The sequence below is a fragment of the Engystomops pustulosus genome, chromosome 3, assembly GCF_040894005.1.
Source record: "Engystomops pustulosus chromosome 3, aEngPut4.maternal, whole genome shotgun sequence".
Lineage (NCBI taxonomy): Eukaryota > Metazoa > Chordata > Amphibia > Anura > Leptodactylidae > Engystomops > Engystomops pustulosus.
Genome location: NC_092413.1, coordinates 23,236,014 through 23,251,905, shown reverse-complemented (window position 1 = coordinate 23,251,905; position 15,892 = coordinate 23,236,014). Strand labels below are relative to the sequence as shown.

General features: G+C 42.7%; 1 protein-coding gene across 2 annotated transcripts in view; it reads left to right on the top strand.

The window, feature by feature from the left end:
- Positions 1 to 15,892, top strand: part of EPAS1 (endothelial PAS domain protein 1) — a 93,940-nt gene that overhangs the window by 46,435 nt on the left and 31,613 nt on the right. For both annotated transcript variants that reach the window (XM_072140292.1, XM_072140291.1), the window contains exon 2: positions 6,488 to 6,678. In XM_072140292.1, coding sequence (XP_071996393.1) covers positions 6,488 to 6,678 — 191 coding nt within the window. The remainder of the gene's footprint in view (positions 1 to 6,487; positions 6,679 to 15,892) is intronic.

Sequence of the window (15,892 nt, the reverse complement as noted above, 5' to 3'; positions counted from 1 at the left end):
TATACATATATGTGTGTGTCCTCCTAGGCCCCTTTGCACGATCCCCAGTTTCTCTTATTTTCTTGTATGTCCTTCTTCCTTCCTTCTATCCTTCTCCTTTCCCTTCCATCCATTATGGTTTCTTTCCTTTTCACCATTCACTTGCATTATTATGACTTGCCATCACAATCTTCTAGAACCTTTCTTTTAACCATGTATGTTATAATAGAACCTCTTTTTTATTGCCCTCTCATATTTTTTTTACCTTCTTCTAGGTCCTCCTATTCTTTAGGCTTGTTGCCTTTCATGCTCTGATTCTTTCATTCCCGTGGATCTCTCATATTCTCTAACTGTTTTGCCCTCTTATCCATCATGCCCTGTATTTTTCTGTACATTTTACCCCTCAAGCCCTGAATTTTTACCCTCTCATCTCTCACGCCCTTCTTGTTTTTTGCCCCTCATTTCTCATACCCTTCTTCTTTCATGCCCTTCATCTCTCATGCCCTTCTTCTTTCTTACCCCTCATCTCTCATGCCCTTCTTCTTTCTTGCCCTTCTTCTTTCTTGTACCTCATCTATCATGCCCCACACCTTTTATGCCATTTCACATCTCTTACCATTCCTGTCTTTTTCCCTGCCTTCTCCGATGCCCTCTTTAGTTCTCACCCTCCTCTCTCTCTTATCATCTCTCATTCTTCCATCTGTGATACACCCTCTGATTTTCCTATAGCTATCTTTATCTAATCTCCTTGATAAAACTCATGGTCTTATCTGTCAACGTGCATCCCTACTTTCACCCCCTTCCCCTTCTGTTTTTCGCATATTCCTACCCCAGTGATGGGCAACCTTTTGAGCTTGGTGTGTCAAAATTCGCCAAAAAACCAAGCATAACTCGGGTGGTGTGTCACCTTGACAAAAAAACATATTTTTGTGATATTTATAGTTTAAATAACAAATATGTATACTATTTAACTTCTAGGGTACTTTAACCGTGGATTGTCTGATTGATCCTACCATGTACTGCCATACAATCAGACAGGTGTGAAATTGCTTAGTAACCTGCAAACTTTCAGTCACGAAAGTGCACAGGTTATAGCGAGGGCGCAGGCGCCGCTGTCCACATTTCCTTCATGCCCTCTTGGCATGGAGAAGGTGTGCAGAGCAAAATAATCGCAATGTCTGGCGATTTGCAAGGCGTTGCAATTATTTCAGGGCTTGTACGTCACAAAACTGACACACAAGCCCTGATAACTGTCTTCTATCATACAGTGCACTGACCTTACTCACTGTATGATGGGAGTGGTTGTCCTCCCTCATCCCTGCTCTGGAGCTGGTCAGTGTAGAGGTGGCAGCTGCTGGGACATCACACAAGGCAGCAGCGATGTGGCCTCTGACTGTGTTGCCATCCTACCCCCACCACAACTATCAGGAGCTGCAGAGGAGACTCCTGGGTGTATGGCCGGGTCACCTCTCCTGCTGTGCCCTGTGCTGATACCTGTGCTGACTGGAGACACTAGGCACAGCTCACACATGGGGAGGGGCCGGCCCGGGGGAGGAGGAGGAGGGGGGAGTGCTGGAAGCTCAGTGCAATCTCTCAGCCTCCCGGCTACTGCACCTGATCATGTAGGATGAAACTTAACTCTCAGGCAGCCGCGTGTCAGTGAAAATGGCTACGTGTGTCATAGGTTAGCCATCACTGTCCTACCCTGTTTCCCTCTTAGGTTTCATTGGACTTTCTTCCACTCTCCTTTTTCCATGGGTCCCATCTATCAACACCCACTCCTACCTCAATCCTCCTTCCCCTCTGGTTCCCCATAAATCCCTACCCCTCTTGGTCGCCATCTAGGGTCTCATTGTGAGCCCCTTTCTTCTTCCATCCTTTGTTAAGTCATCATTGCCATTGGGTCTCATTTTTCAACGTCCACCCCTAACTCCATCCTCCTTCCCTTATGGTTCTCCACATCTCTCTAGATGGTCTCCATGCTTCCCTCTTATTGGACAAAACTTATTATACTAATTTCATATTTTTGTCGGTCATCATTGACACTGGATGGCTGCATCTTCACTTTCTTTCTATTATCTGGTTCTTGTCTTTGAGGTACATCAGTAAATATCTCAATCTTCTCATCATTGACCATGATCTTTTCTTAGATGGTTTCTACTGTTTTTAGCATGACTTTTTAAGATTATGTCTCCAACTTTTACAATTATGTGAAATTCCGATGGTTATTTTTTTAATGTCACCCTATACCAGGTTCTTTTAGGCTGTGTTAGTGGAGCACAATATACAAACTTCAGGATACAGGAAGACAATGTGCAGATATGAAGACAGTGGCTCATGGGCCGTTACTGGCCAGCAGCATCTCCAGGGCATGTTCTCATGACACTGCATATTATTTTTGGCCACAATATATTGCTCCCTTGGTAATATAATATTGTACTGCAGCCCATGGCCCTGCGATGCCTTCATAAGAACACACTGTGTAGATCAATGAGTCGCAGGCTTTTCCTGTTGTGCCTCCCTCAAGAAACATTTGCTTCCTCTTCTTGAATAAAGTAAACATGGTTTATATTGGGCTCTATGAACTTCAACTTAATACCAAAAAAAAACTGCATAAAAGTCCCCTAAGTTGCACAATTCTTTAGCACACCCTTGTTGACATCTTGTGAAGTGTATGAATCGAAAGCTAGAATTTAGTCTTCATCGCCTTGTGCCATAGTAGCAACCCTATGTAGGGGTGACCTACCCGAGTGTTCCCACCCATTGTTAGACTACTTGGGGCTTCCTCTCACTATGGGAACTAGCAAACTAGGGAAGTTCATTGGCATATGGTCAAGTCACCTCCTTGTTAAGGGTTTAGGGGAGGCCTGCATGTGTATGGGGGGGTCAAAGGGAATAGCTATTGGCCAAATGATTGCTATAGAAGTTCAAGGCCATCTACAGATAGAAGATAGAATCTTCCAGCTGGACTATAATACAGGGACGGATCAAGAAATATCTCTAATGTCTTAATATAACTGGGAATGACCTTGATTATGTAGTCATCAAATGGGTTAAGTACTTTACCACGAGTTTGATAAATTTAGAGTTTGTCATTTTGTTATGAAGGTGAAAGTGAAAGTACCAGGCACAGCCACTACAAAGTATCTGGTGTTGTGTCTGGTAGGCACCTCCTTGATAGGAGCTTGCAGTTCTTTCAGTTGGCTTCTGAGAGCGATTAATAGTGTTAGCGATCAATCATATCAAAAGAATATATATAGGTTGCTTAACCTAAGAATAATCCTTCAACAGTAAGTTTCTAGAACTACCCTTTAAATTCAGCCCTGCTACATATTAAGATCATCAAGTCTTGAAGGATGGTGCACCCATCTCCATGGCCATGCAGGTCTGTGAGCCTTCGGTGGTCTTGTTGTATAGTTAAGAGGTTGGTTGTCTTTTCATGCTGTGAGTTTAAATAAACCGGCCATGTAGGGTGCGAATAGTTTTGATACAAAAACATTCCATCAATGGACACCTCTGCACCTGACCATTATATTGTGCTAGTAGGGGGTGAGGAAAGGTCATAGAGGGAGGTCATTAGGAGGTTTCCCACACTCCGGGAGTCAAGGCTGTCCAGTAGGAGCAGTCAGTCTTAGGTCATTAGCATTATTATATTTATTGGTATTTTCTGATATAATGTTATGGGGGAAATTAGATTATGGCTTGGATACAGAGATCGGTATTAATGAGGGGGGGGGGGGGGTCATATGTATTTGTGTGAGGGCAATGGTGGATTTACTGGGTTTATGAGATGTTAGATGAAACTGTAGATGTTATAGAGTATTAGTGTGGGCTTGTGGGGGGAATTATGGCAATTGATAAGGAGATGCTGTAGCTGTACTTTGATTCTTCTTGTTTTGGGTCTTTTAGTTTCTTAAATTGACATGGAAGCATGTTGGGCATTTTCTGTCCAATGCAGGTTGGTGGATTTAAAGGGGTCATGATAAAAAGTTGTACAATTTTCCAATATACTTTCTGCATCAATTCCTCACCATGTTCTACATCTCTGCTTGCTGTCATTCTATAAAAAGCTTCATTGTTTATATTCCAATAGACAGAAGTGGTCACACAGGTGCACGGCTCGTTAGTATCATGGAGAGTAATCAGAGCCGGGTGTTATAATGAGCTGCGCACCTGTGAGACCATGGATAGATTTCTGTCCACTGAAAGTAAACACGAAGCTTTGTATAGAATGACAGCAAGCAGAGACTCAATGGGGCACATTTACTTACCAGTTCCTTGGAGTTCACAGAAAGTGCTTTGTCCGACGATCATGCGCTCTGCCGCGATTCACTAAGATTGTGCACCCGATATCCTGCATGTGTCCCTTCCCCGCTCAGGTCCACCGGAGTTCACCTTCTTCTTCCTGGTGCATGTAAGTGATTGATCTTGCGATACAATTTGAAACATAAATCCCGCGCATGAGGCATCAAAGTAGCGCATCTACGCCAAAATCCGATCGTGTTCGACACAATCCCAGTGCAAACCTCTGTTACATACCTGTCAAAACTGTGCAAATCCCGAAAAAAGCAAACAAACCGACGAGAGTGCGAACCGCGACCAACGGTAAATAAGCCCCTATTTGTCAATTACTGATCTATCTGTTACCTAATGCATTCCTGAGGATGAATGTTCATACTTTTTGTCAGAATGAGTTCCTGTAGGTCTTCTCAGGCCATTTTTAGAATTATTTTATGTCATTGAAGAATGTAGTCGTTATTTTGGTTCTAGATATGTGGATAAACACAAACACAAAAAACTGAGGAATCTGGAACTTGCGATTGTGCCGTAACAATGTAAGGTCTGTTGGTTCAGAAGGAATAATAGGATTGTCTTAAGCTTCACAGAGTTGTTGGCTGTCATTTTTACAGGGTAGAAAGACTGACTGTTGCGATGTGTGAATGGAGCACGCGTGCATATGGTTCAGCTGCACTCCATTAACTTTTATGATGGAGGTCTCCAAAAATGAAGCTCTGGGTGAACCATGGGGCACTCTGAGGCACTTCCCGACCCTTGTTCTTCAGATCAATCCTCAGAGGAGATCCTTACTTGTAGGCCCTACTTCTTCTCTAAGTCTTCTTGAGCCACTACCCATTGGCTACTTCTGCCATATTGGTCGCCCCATTTTATCAGCAAAGAGAAACAACCCCAAAATATCATGCAATTCAGATTTTTTTACCTCTGAACACATACATGCTGCTTTCTCTCATAGGAGGACCCCAAGTCCTACAGACATAGGGGTCTAGTTGCAAATATCTTTCCCAATGTATTGCAAGAATGTATATGCAAAAATGCTTAAATTTTTATTACTGTATATGTGATGCACAGTATATATATTATAAGTAGTGCACAGTATACATATTAGAGACCTGACATTTCAGCACTTAGTTTGCAGTAATCCTGTGTAACTGTATTATAAAGGCAGTCCCCGGGTTACATATAAGATAGGTTCCATAGGTTTGTTCTTAAGTTGAATTTGTATGTAAGTCGAAACTGTATATTTTATAATTGTAGATCCAGACAAAAAAATTTTTTGCCCCAGTGACAATTGGAGTTTAAAATTTTTTAACTGTAATTGGACCAAGGATTATCAATAAAGCTTCATTACAGACACCTTTACAGCTGATAATTGCAGTCTGGGACTATAGTAACATCCAGAGACTACACCAGAGGACACAGAGGTCAGAGAGGTCTGTCTGTAACTAGGGGTCGTCTATAATTCGGGTGTCCTTAAGTAGGGGACCGCCTGTACTCCAAAGCTACATTCACAATTTTTTAGGCTTCAGAGCTGGAATCTTCCTACTTTCCTTCCTTGATCACTGCCAGGGGTGAATAAAGACTGCCCTGGGTCCTGGGCTGTATGGATATTATAGTCCCTACAAGTTTGGATTCACTTCCTACTTATGGTAGTAGAATCAGCTTTTTGGGGACTGGAGGATGTGTCCCTTCTGTCTGCTTTCAATCTGCGGTTACAGGACCTTTGGGGGACCTTCAAAGGTCCTGAAATGGTTTTTGTGTACATGTGTATTGAGAGCAGGAACAGAAGAATTGGTGGGTGGTTTGGGTGGCCATGGGCCCCCTTGAATGTTTGGGCCCCAGCCTAACGCCCAAACACCTATTTCAAGGGTGAAGGTCCTTCTGAGTATAAAATTTAGAGGGTGGTTTGGGTGACCCCCTAGAAGGCTTTATTATATTATTTTACAATAGTATCTGATGTTCCGAAGTTGTCAAGGCAAAATCTTACGCTTATTAACCACTTACCATGGCATCAAGCAGAATTATGACCGCACGTCCAGACTGGATGCATTTATAAACTACAATGGAGTCCAGTGTTGACATATTCTCACAATTTCATGATTTTAGTATAAATACGGCATTCTTTTTTTTCTACCCATTACCCCTTTAAAACCATAGCGGTAACATAGCTTAACCCTTTCCTAATTTCAGGCGTGAATTTTTTGTTTTTCAGGAGCAGTTCAGAGAGACGGAAGGAGAAGTCTCGCGATGCAGCCCGGTGTCGGAGGAGTAAGGAGACCGAGGTGTTCTACGAGTTGGCGCACCAGCTCCCTCTGCCTCAGAACATCAGCTCACATTTGGACAAGGCCTCCATCATGCGTCTGACCATCAGTTTCCTCCGCACTCAGAAGCTTTTATCATCAGGTATAGATATGGTTTCGTATTTTCATTGCTGACTAAATTTAGCTTCTATGGGAACTGTTCATGGTTATGTAAACCTAGGTGGTACTGTTGCTTTTGCCTGTTTTTGTTATGGGGCCATTGTTAGTAGCCTGCTATATAACCCTCGCTTCTGACTATTTCTGCTGTAGGGTCCTCTCAGTATTCTGCTATATAACCCTCGCTTCTGACTATTTCTGCTGTAGGGTCCTCTCAGTATTCTGCTGTATAGCCCTCGCTTCTGACTATATCTGCTGAGGGGTCCTCTCAGTATTCTGCTGTATAGCCCTTGCTTCTGACTATTTCTGCTGTAGGGTCCTCTCAGTATTCTGCTGTATAGCCCTTGCTTCTGACTATTTCTGCTGTAGGGTCCTCTCAGTATTCTGCTGTATAACCCTCGCTTCTGACTATTTCTGCTGTAGGGTCCTCTCAGTATTCTGCTGTATAGCCCTTGCTTCTGACTATTTCTGCTGTAGGGTCCTCTCAGTATTCTGCTGTATAACCCTCGCTTCTGACTATTTCTGCTGTAGGGTCCTCTCAGTATTCTGCTGTATAGCCCTTGCTTCTGACTATTTCTGCTGTAGGGTCCTCTCAGTATTCTGCTATATAACCCTCGCTTCTGACTATTTCTGCTGTAGGGTCCTCTCAGTATTCTGCTGTATAGCCCTTGCTTCTGACTATTTCTGCTGTGGGGTCCTCTCAGTATTCTGCTGTATAACCCTCTCTTCTGACTATTTCTGCTGTAGGGTCCTCTCAGTATTCTGCTGTATAACCCTCTCTTCTGACTATTTCTGCTGTAGGGTCCTCTCAGTATTCTGCTGTATAACCCTCTCTTCTGACTATTTCTGCTGTAGGGTCCTCTCAGTATTCTGCTGTATAACCCTCTCTTCTGACTATTTCTGCTGTAGGGTCCTCTCAGTATTCTGCTATATAACCCTCGCTTCTGACTATTTCTTCTGTAGGGTCCTCTCAGTATTCTGCTATATAACCCTCGCTTCTGACTATTTCTGCTGTAGGGTTCTCTCAGTATTCTGCTGTATAGCCCTTGCTTCTGACTTTTTCTGCTGTAGGGTCCTCTCAGTATTCTGCTATATAAACCTCGCTTCTGACTATTTCTGCTATAGGGTTCTCTCAGTATTCTGCTGTATAACCCTCGCTTCTGACTATTTCTGCTGTAGGGTCCTCTCAGTATTCTGCTATATAACCCTCGCTTCTGACTATTTCTGCTGTAGGGTCCTCTCAGTATTCTGCTGTATAGCCCTTGCTTCTGACTATTTCTGCTGTGGGGTCCTCTCAGTATTCTGCTGTATAACCCTCTCTTCTGACTATTTCTGCTGTAGGGTCCTCTCAGTATTCTGCTATATAACCCTCTCTTCTGACTATTTCTGCTGTAGGGTCCTCTCAGTATTCTGCTGTATAGCCCTTGCTTCTGACTATTTCTGCTGTGGGGTCCTCTCAGTATTCTGCTGTATAACCCTCTCTTCTGACTATTTCTGCTGTAGGGTTCTCTCAGTATTCTGCTGTATAACCCTCTCTTCTGACTATTTCTGCTGTAGGGTCCTCTCAGTATTCTGCTGTATAACCCTCTCTTCTGACTATTTCTGCTGTAGGGTCCTCTCAGTATTCTGCTGTATAGCCTTCGCTTCTGACTATTTCTGCTGTAGGGTCCTCTCAGTATTCTGCTATATAACCCTCTCTTCTGACTATTTCTGCTGTAGGGTCCTCTCAGTATTCTGCTGTATAACCCTCGCTTCTGACTATTTCTGCTGTAGGGTCCTCTCAGTATTCTGCTATATAGCCCTTGTCTCTGACTATTTCTGCTGTAGGGTCCTCTCAGTATTCTGCTGTATAGCCCTCGCTTCTGACTATTTCTGCTGTAGGGTCCTCTCAGTATTCTGCTGTATAGCCCTTGCTTCTGACTATTTCTGCTGTAGGGTCCTCTCAGTATTCTGCTGTATAGCCCTTGCTTCTGACTATTTCTGCTGTAGGGTCCTCTCAGTATTCTGCTGTATAACCCTCGCTTCTGACTATTTCTGCTGTAGGGTCCTCTCAGTATTCTGCTGTATAGCCCTTGCTTCTGACTATTTCTGCTGTAGGGTCCTCTCAGTATTCTGCTGTATAACCCTCGCTTCTGACTATTTCTGCTGTAGGGTCCTCTCAGTATTCTGCTGTATAGCCCTTGCTTCTGACTATTTCTGCTGTAGGGTCCTCTCAGTATTCTGCTATATAACCCTCGCTTCTGACTATTTCTGCTGTAGGGTCCTCTCAGTATTCTGCTGTATAGCCCTTGCTTCTGACTATTTCTGCTGTGGGGTCCTCTCAGTATTCTGCTGTATAACCCTCTCTTCTGACTATTTCTGCTGTAGGGTCCTCTCAGTATTCTGCTGTATAACCCTCTCTTCTGACTATTTCTGCTGTAGGGTCCTCTCAGTATTCTGCTGTATAACCCTCTCTTCTGACTATTTCTGCTGTAGGGTCCTCTCAGTATTCTGCTGTATAACCCTCTCTTCTGACTATTTCTGCTGTAGGGTCCTCTCAGTATTCTGCTATATAACCCTCGCTTCTGACTATTTCTTCTGTAGGGTCCTCTCAGTATTCTGCTATATAACCCTCGCTTCTGACTATTTCTGCTGTAGGGTTCTCTCAGTATTCTGCTGTATAGCCCTTGCTTCTGACTTTTTCTGCTGTAGGGTCCTCTCAGTATTCTGCTATATAAACCTCGCTTCTGACTATTTCTGCTATAGGGTTCTCTCAGTATTCTGCTGTATAACCCTCGCTTCTGACTATTTCTGCTGTAGGGTCCTCTCAGTATTCTGCTATATAACCCTCGCTTCTGACTATTTCTGCTGTAGGGTCCTCTCAGTATTCTGCTGTATAGCCCTTGCTTCTGACTATTTCTGCTGTGGGGTCCTCTCAGTATTCTGCTGTATAACCCTCTCTTCTGACTATTTCTGCTGTAGGGTCCTCTCAGTATTCTGCTGTATAACCCTCTCTTCTGACTATTTCTGCTGTAGGGTCCTCTCAGTATTCTGCTGTATAGCCTTCGCTTCTGACTATTTCTGCTGTAGGGTCCTCTCAGTATTCTGCTATATAACCCTCTCTTCTGACTATTTCTGCTGTAGGGTCCTCTCAGTATTCTGCTGTATAACCCTCGCTTCTGACTATTTCTGCTGTAGGGTCCTCTCAGTATTCTGCTATATAGCCCTTGTCTCTGACTATTTCTGCTGTAGGGTCCTCTCAGTATTCTGCTGTATAGCCCTCGCTTCTGACTATTTCTGCTGTAGGGTCCTCTCAGTATTCTGCTGTATAACCCTCTCTTCTGACTATATCTGCTGTAGGGTCCTCTCAGTATTCTGCTGTATAGCCCTTGTCTCTGACTATTTCTGCTGTAGGGTCCTCTCAGTATTCTGCTGTATAGCCCTCGCTTCTGACTATTTCTGCTGTAGGGTCCTCTCAGTATTCTGCTGTATAGCCCGCGCTTCTGACTATTTCTGCTGTAGGGTCCTCTCAGTATTCTGCTATATAGCCCTTGTCTCTGACTATTTCTGCTGTAGGGTCCTCTCAGTATTCTGCTGTATAGCCCTCGCTTCTGACTATTTCTGCTGTGGGGTCCTCTCAGTATTCTGCTGTATAGCCTTCGCTTCTGACTATATCTGCTGAGGGGTCCTCTCAGTATTCTGCTGTATAACCCTCACTTCTGACTATATCTGCTGTAGGGTCCTCTCAGTATTCTGCTGTATAGCCCTTGTCTCTGACTATTTCTGCTGTAGGGTCCTCTCAGTATTCTGCTGTATAACCCTTGTCTCTGACTTCTTCTATTATGGGGTCCTTTAAGTCACCTGCCTTCAGGGCTCTACTGTCTTACTCTTTCTTTTAATGGGGACCCTGCTAGTGGTCTTCGCCTTGCCCTTACTTCTGACTGCTTCTGTTATGGGGTCTTCTCAGTATCCTGCCATCTAGTTTTCCCATATAATTGTTTCTTTTAATACGGACCCTGTCAGTAGTCTGCTGTCTGGTTCTTCCATCTTCTTTTTTTTTAATAGGGGCCCTGTCAGTAGTCTGCTGTCTGGTTTTTTCAATCTTCCTTTTTTTTAATAGGGGCCCTGTCAGTAGCCTGCTGCTGACTGTCTCTTCTATCTTACTGTTTATTTTAATGTGGAGCCTGTGAATAGTCTGCTGCCTTATCTCTCCTTATCTGATTGTTTCTTTTATGGGCTCCTGATAGTAAACCGCAGCCTAGTCCTCACCTTTGATTGTTTTGATTGTGGGGACCCTATATGTAGTCTGCTGACTGGCTCTTGCTTTGGGCTAGGGTCGGTTCACATTTTTGAGCCCTTGCTAGCATGCCAGGACAGAGCGCCATTCAGTAAACTGGCAGACTTGAGCCAACCATGAATCAGTAGACTTTACAAGGGATCTCATTGCTTCTTCTTTAAGGGTGCGACCACACATTCAGTTTTTCAGATGCAGTTTTTGATGCCCAAACCAGGAATGGAGTAAAAGTAGGAGGAGCCCCTTTCAATTATTTGTATCAACCAATCCACACCTGCTTTTGGCTTAAAAAAAACTGTATCTGAAAAACTGAATGTGTGGACGCACCCATATCATCACAGTGGTCAGGTGCAAGACCCCAGGCAATGAACTCGTTTTATTAAAGGGGTTATGACCGAAGAGACGATCCCTTTAAAGCTGCTCTAGGTTTCTGCTAAGAATATTCATTTATTTCGATTTTTTTTGCACCGATTTGCAACAAACTTCTTAAATAAGCAGAAACAAGAGCCAAGATCTGCCTACGTGAATGTGGTTAGTCACTTTGCCTACGAACCATGTAAAATGACTATTTTCTCAAAGTATTATCCTGATATGTTCTTTGTGGTTCATCATCTGTCCCAGACTTTTCCAAGTCGCGGCTTCGCTGAAGATTAATTGGGTTTGTTTAGTAAATATAATGGATTCAGATTAGAAGCCGCTATTTAGATCAGAGATAGCCGCCAGCTATTTATCTCTGATGCTTCCCAGGGACTTGCTGTCAGATAAGACCAAAGTGTGGTTCAAATCAAAGACAACGAAACATTTGGGTATTAGGCAGAGAGCCGAAAAGCTATTTCCCGAGTCCGAGCGGTCTATGCACATGGGGCAGATTACTGCAAATCTAGGGGTTAATGCAGGATATGTTGAATGGAGAGTAAAACCCCTGATGATGAGGAACATTTTTTTGTCAACGAGATTTAGTCCTGAAGGCCGAACTTTTCTTGATTGGCTTATGCACTAATACGTGTCTACAATGCAGATATGGGGGAGATTTATCATCAGGTTTCTGAGGGCTAACTGTTCTAGTTGCCCATGGAAGCCAATCAGAGCTCAGCTTACATTTTATAAACAGCTGTGGGGAAATGAAACCTGTGCTATGATTGGTTGCCATGGGCTACTAGAACCGTTGTGCTCTAAGAGACTTATGATAAATCTCCCCCATAGTGCAGATGAGCATAATAATAATATCACCGTAATGTTTTGGGCCTTTAGGCCTTCATCAATCCGTGGTGTAGTATGTGACGTACGGAGGCGCTAGGGATGATGCGGCTACACACTCAGGATATGCGCATGCATCCGCTCCAAGACTTCAAACCTATGTCTTTAGGCAGAGCCTATCACACTCTCTAACTGCATGAAATTTCAACTCTATACTAACCCATCCTGTGTCCTCCTCCCGTCTGTTATCCTGCAAACACCAGATACAGTATATAGCAAGCTCCATGGTGTTATTGAGATCTATGTGGCAGCAGTATGCAAAATGCTCATAAGCGCCCCCTAGTGATAGCTGACAGAAAGTAAAATTTGATCATTTAGCTGTCTGTGTAAGGGATTTGGAACGGTATATCAGAAAATCAAGACTCTGAGTGCTATAAAGATATATTTAGGCATTTACAGAAGTGATTTATATGGACAGTTTGACCGTAGGAGGAGATAAAATGGTCGTGTTCTTCTGCAGGAACTTGTCTGATGGTCATTTGAAAAGAAGCATTTTTTAGTAACTTCCAAGGATTATGGTACTATCAGTATTAGTCCTCAGCTCCTTCCCAACCATTTGCCCCATTCACTTTCCTATGTAAATGGTGCCAGGGATCGGGTAGATAAAAGCCGCCTATAAAGCACATTATAGACAGTCCCTGACTACAGTGCGTCAGACAGCATGGCTCCATAATACTGTCATCTAGTAAACTCCTAAACTTTTAACAAGACGAGAGCAGAATTGGGAATTATGCAATAAATCTTCTGTTCCTCATTCTACACTGGTGATGGCGTAAAATTTACCAGAGAAACTTCTGTAAAAAGGGTTCATGTCAACATTATATACGTATATTGTGTATTCGGAGAGCCCTTAGGTTATATTATAACAGATACTTTTTTATGCCGTGAAGGATAAGCGGCGTAGAGATGTCTGGCAGCTGCTTTCCCTTCTATAAGCTGTAATACCAGACACAGTCACTGGGGGAGATGTGGCGCTGTTCCTAGAAAATGAGGACATCCTTATTTAGTAATCCTCAAAATGGCTTTAATCTGTAGGGACTGAATATCTATGGATATTTCTATATAACACATGGAAAGTGTGTTACATAATTGGTTATCGATTTGGTAAAGTAATTTTTGGGTCATACAAGACTGATTGTCCATCTAGGACACATGACAAGCGTCATATGAGAAGTGTTTGTTATCAGGGACATCTAAGAATATAGGTCACTGGAAGATACTGTACATTGATGGCTCTTGTGATTCACTTCCAGCCTAGATTTAGACTAAAACTAAGGATATCTTGTTCTTTTTGAACTTTTTAAGCCCCGAGCATGGTCAATAGCCATAAAAATCTCACAATTTAGGGTCCTAACTTCCCTTCTCTTTAGTTGTTCATGTAGCCTTAAAGGGTTTGTTCATGAATATGGAAAACTCCCAAGGGAATGAACTGAAACAAAACTGGGCCCGGTTTGTGGCTCACCTTGACCCTCTCCATAGGGAGTTGAGCGGCTGAAAATTTGGGAAAATTTGGGCAGCTATAGGCCCTGTCCTATCATTTGCTTACCACATTGTGACCATGTAGAATTTAAGTCTATGTTGGCCGTGAACTGAGAAGAATTTGTGCGGCCAGCTCACGGTCAAAATATATGGCCGTCTGCATGAGGCCTTACCCTGCTCCGACTCCCGATCCCCACATCGCTCTGGTACTTCCAGTTAGAGATTCTGTGCCTGACCAGAACTTCAGGGGTCACAGAACCCACTTCATTCATAGAGTGGCCTCCTTGGACCAGAATACAAAGACAGAAAGTGTTAGTGATATCATGTGGTCCGAGGAGACCACTCATTGGATCAAGCAGGTCCTCTAACAACTCACTTGGAACATCCAGCAAGTAAGTACGGAAGTGATGTGGGAACGGGAACCGAAACAAATTAAGTAGGTATTCCCTTTTTTTTCTTTACCCCTACCCTGGCTCCCTGGGAGTTTATAATATTCATGGAAAAGTCCGATCAAGTGAATGGCAACACCGAGCTCAGCCATTATACAATGTATGGCAGCACTGTGTAGACTGTGAAGAGACCACATAGCTTGTTTAAGCATTGGGGACCTTTTAAACAGCCGAGTACTGGAGTTTTTTAGGGTCAGACCTCTACCTACCAAGTATAGGTCGTAAATTAAAAAAAAATCCTTCTAAATTTATGCTGTAAAATCACTTTAGGTACTAGATGGCGCTATTATTTGTGCACTATATTTGCAGTCCACAGTAGTAGTTTGTATTTGTTGAATAATACTAAACAATACAATGAAGTATATACAGTAGGTGTATAACTATAGTGGGTGCAAAGGTAGAAATTGCATCTGGGCCCTGGTGCTAGGAAGGGGGGTACCCTATTTGAAGACAATAGTACTACAAATGAAACATGGTAGTTAAAGGGGTATTCTCGCCTGACCATTGACTTTTAATTTAATTCATCTGCCAAATATATATATATATATGTATATGTATATTTCTTTAATTGGATGTTATTAAAAAAATGTAACTGTGTGAAATTAATTTCCTTAAAAGTAGCCATTAGTCCTTTAGGAACTATATTTTGACCTTGGATATGACCACCTTTGCTGCAGTGATTTCTAAATAAATAGTTATCCCATATGAAATGGCCAGGAAGTACTGCAAGCCCCACAGCCGTCATATGATAATGATCACTAAATCCAGGTGAACGGTCCGGCCACAATAGTGCATGTCTGACTACCGCTTCCAGAGTTTATAGTGGTCGTATCCAAGAACAGCTATCTTGTTTTTAAGGGACATAATTTATTATTTATGGGAAATTATCTTCACACAGGAAGATTTCTTTGAATACCATCCAGTTGAAGAAATATATATATGGTAGATTAATTAAATGAAATGTGAATGCCCAGATGTGAATACCCCTTTAAAGGAACACACGATTAAAAGATTACGGACTGAGGGAGTGGAGCGTGAATAGAGAGTGGAGTAAATCTTTGGTGTCCTGTCTCACCTCTTAGGCCTTACAGTAGGCCTAAGACAAAGTAACATGATTGCCAGGAGTGTTCCTTTAAGGGGACCGTCCTGTATTTCCTGTTCCTAGGATTTTTCTTGGATTCAACCTATTATATTAAGTTGTGCATTGACAAACGTCTACCCTATAGACCTTTTTCGAGATTCCTGTAGACACTACTGGACATATATATATAGCGTCTATATAGCGTCTATATAGAGTACATATAGGTTGTCTCCAAGACATTTCAAGATAATGGCTAAAAATGTATATGTAAAAATTATAAAAATTGATATCCCTTCCCCTTTAAATAAACTCATTGCACATGTATGGATCTCTGGCAGAGCCGAGTGCAGCGCTCATCCTGACACTGAAGATTAATGAAATCTCGGTTTGCCGGGTGTATTTTTAGCTCGAGAGGCATTTAAGTCTAAGTGTTGCATAGAAGAGACTCTCAATTACTATCGGGGGTTACGGCGCTATCATTTGGAGCGTGCTTCGTAGAAATATAGTCATTGTTGATACAACAATCTAATTATCAATCTGCTGATATTATGGCAAGATCAATATCTTCACACCAAATAATACGTAACCCCTGAACAATTGCCACACACGACGATTACATAGAGAACTGCGTGTAGTAAACTCCGCTTCTAAGAAACAGGAA